Source organism: Pyxicephalus adspersus, chromosome 4 (assembly GCF_032062135.1).
Source record: "Pyxicephalus adspersus chromosome 4, UCB_Pads_2.0, whole genome shotgun sequence".
NCBI lineage: Eukaryota > Metazoa > Chordata > Amphibia > Anura > Pyxicephalidae > Pyxicephalus > Pyxicephalus adspersus.
The window spans coordinates 150163557-150166032 of NC_092861.1; the positions used below are offsets into that span (position 1 = coordinate 150163557).

General features: G+C 40.5%; 1 protein-coding gene across 1 annotated transcript in view; it reads right to left on the reverse strand.

The window, feature by feature from the left end:
- The window catches only part of BABAM2 (BRISC and BRCA1 A complex member 2), a gene marked incomplete at its 3' end in the record, with an annotated part of 119961 nt that overhangs the window by 56083 nt on the left and 61402 nt on the right, over positions 1 to 2476 (reverse strand). Inside the window, 1 exon segment of the mRNA XM_072410309.1 lies at positions 1326 to 1435. Within this exon segment, the coding sequence (XP_072266410.1) occupies positions 1326 to 1435 (110 nt within the window).

Consider the following 2476-nt stretch of genomic DNA (forward strand, 5'->3'; position numbering starts at 1 on the left):
TCCCACCTACCTACCCCATACACAGCCTTCCCACCTACCTACTTCATACACAGCCTTCCCACCTATCTACCCCATACACAGCCTTCCCACCTATCTACCCCATACACAGCCTTCCCACCTACCTACCCCATACACAGCCTTCCCACCTATCTACCCCATACACAGCCTTCCCACCTACCTACCCCATACACAGCCTTCCTTCTCCTCTTCTGCTGCATCTCTTTGTAGTTCTCTTCATTGGCTTCCATTTCACCTCAGAATCAAATTCAAGCCCCCATGTTTTGCCTTCAAATCCCTCCACGGTTCTTGTCCCACTTACTTTTCTGACCTAATAAAAAAATACTCCCCTAGCCGCTTTCTTCGCTCTTCCAATGACCTACTAATGACTTCCTTACTCATAACTTCCTCACATGCACGGCTCTAAGACTTTTCTAGAGCTGCCCCGACTTTCTGGAATGATCTTCCTCGTCCTATTCAGCTTGCTTCTACTTTCCGCTCATTTAAAAAAGACCTTAAAACCCAATGCTTCAACCTCACCTACCCGTCTTCTTCTGTCTCCTAAACCCTCACTACTTCCCACCATTCCATATCCCCCTCCTATTGTGCGATACTTCCCCCCTCCTCTTATATTGTAAGCTCTGTTGGGAAAGGTCCTATCCTCTTGTTTCACTGTTTGTATCTTGTGACTTGGAACATCTATTTATTGTATAGAGCTGCGTAATATGTTGGCGCTACATAAAAACTGTTTTTATTATTATTATTAATATGATTATTATTAATAATAATATCAATAATAATAATAATAATATAAAAGAAAATGTTCAATGGTTAGTTCTGTCAATGACTTTTCATTTCTAAGAAATTGGGTGAAGTTAAAACTGAAGTATATTCTGCTTTGGTCCCACCCATCAACATGCTAATTATAATTTTTAAAATGACTTATTAAGGTAAATTGCATATCATTTTGCAGAACAAAATCTTATCATGTGATCACTAATTCTCTGTGCTCTTCTTTGTAAAACAAGCAGGTTATGGCTGCTGTGGGGAGCCAAAAGGGCTTAGCTTCCACTGCACTTCCGGTATTAGAGGCAGAGCTTTATGTTGAACTCAGTTCTAGAGTCCAAAGGGCTCCACAATGACCCGAGGGTATCGATGGTAAGGCCCAAATACCTGTTTGCACTGGTACTTCTAAAGGACATTAGATGGGTTACAACCCTGCTAAATAAATATAAACAACTGTAATAATCAAATTTAAATATACAATTTGCTGCATTCTGCTTGGGGCTTTTACCCCACCAAGTGTGCTGAGAAAAAAATCTACTTACTGTTCAACCCGTGGGGAGAGGTAGAGTTTGGGAAACACCTGGGTGGCTTCTGTGTCTTCAAAACTGACAGAGAGCAAGGCGACATCTTCCCCTGGGTCCTCATTTGCATCCTAGAGAGATGAAGGGAAAATCATTATCATCTTTATCATAAAGTAGGAAATAATTAGAACATTTGCAACAAAGATGTTGGAATATCTCTTCTTACAATAAGAAACCCTTCAGATAAGGAACCATTTAGGAAGAACAAATCTTGATTTCTTTCAAAGAACTCTCACACTGGGAGCATTCTTGTCTGTATCAGGCTCTGTATAGACAAAGTTAAGCTATACATTGGAAGGTAGTCACAAAGAAAGTGTTCCAATCACATTAAAGGCTGTGTCACCTGAGTACACATGGTAATGATATCTGATAAAGAAAACAGATAGGGAATAGACCATTGGCATGAACCTTATCATAGCAACTTCAGCAAAATTCAATTTGATGACCTGTTTTTTAATTGGCCAATTATTATAATTATAATTAATATTACTACACAATATGTATACAGCACCAATATATTACTCAGCGCTGTGCAAACTCCATAGTCATGTCAATAACAAAGGAGCTCACAATCTAATGTCCCTACCCTAGTCATATATCATATGTCATTAACACAGTCTAAGGAGAATTTTGGAGGGGAAGCCAGTTAACCTAACCGCATGTTTTTGGAATGTGGGAGGAAACCCACACAGACACTGGGAGAACCTGCAAACTCCATGCAGATAAAGTCCTGGCCGACAACCGAACCTGAGACCCTCCAAAGGCCAGAGTGCTAACCACTGATGCACTGTGCTGCCCATGGCCAATGAATAGAAAACCCAATCAGAGCCTAAATTGATTAGTAGCAAAGGAGCTGCACATCAACATGTAAAACAACCAAATTTACTTGTACCAGGACCTGCAAGCCACCAAATGGGACCTTGTTTTGGGAAAACTTTTAGCAATGTGGATCCATACACTATAAGGCTAAAGCTACGTACACACTTCCAATTATTATCGTTGGAAAACGATCGACGAACGATCCTGCACGATATATACGAACGATCGTATAGCACCGATCCTGCACATAGAGATAACGACACGATCGTTCGTAGATATTGTACACACAATAG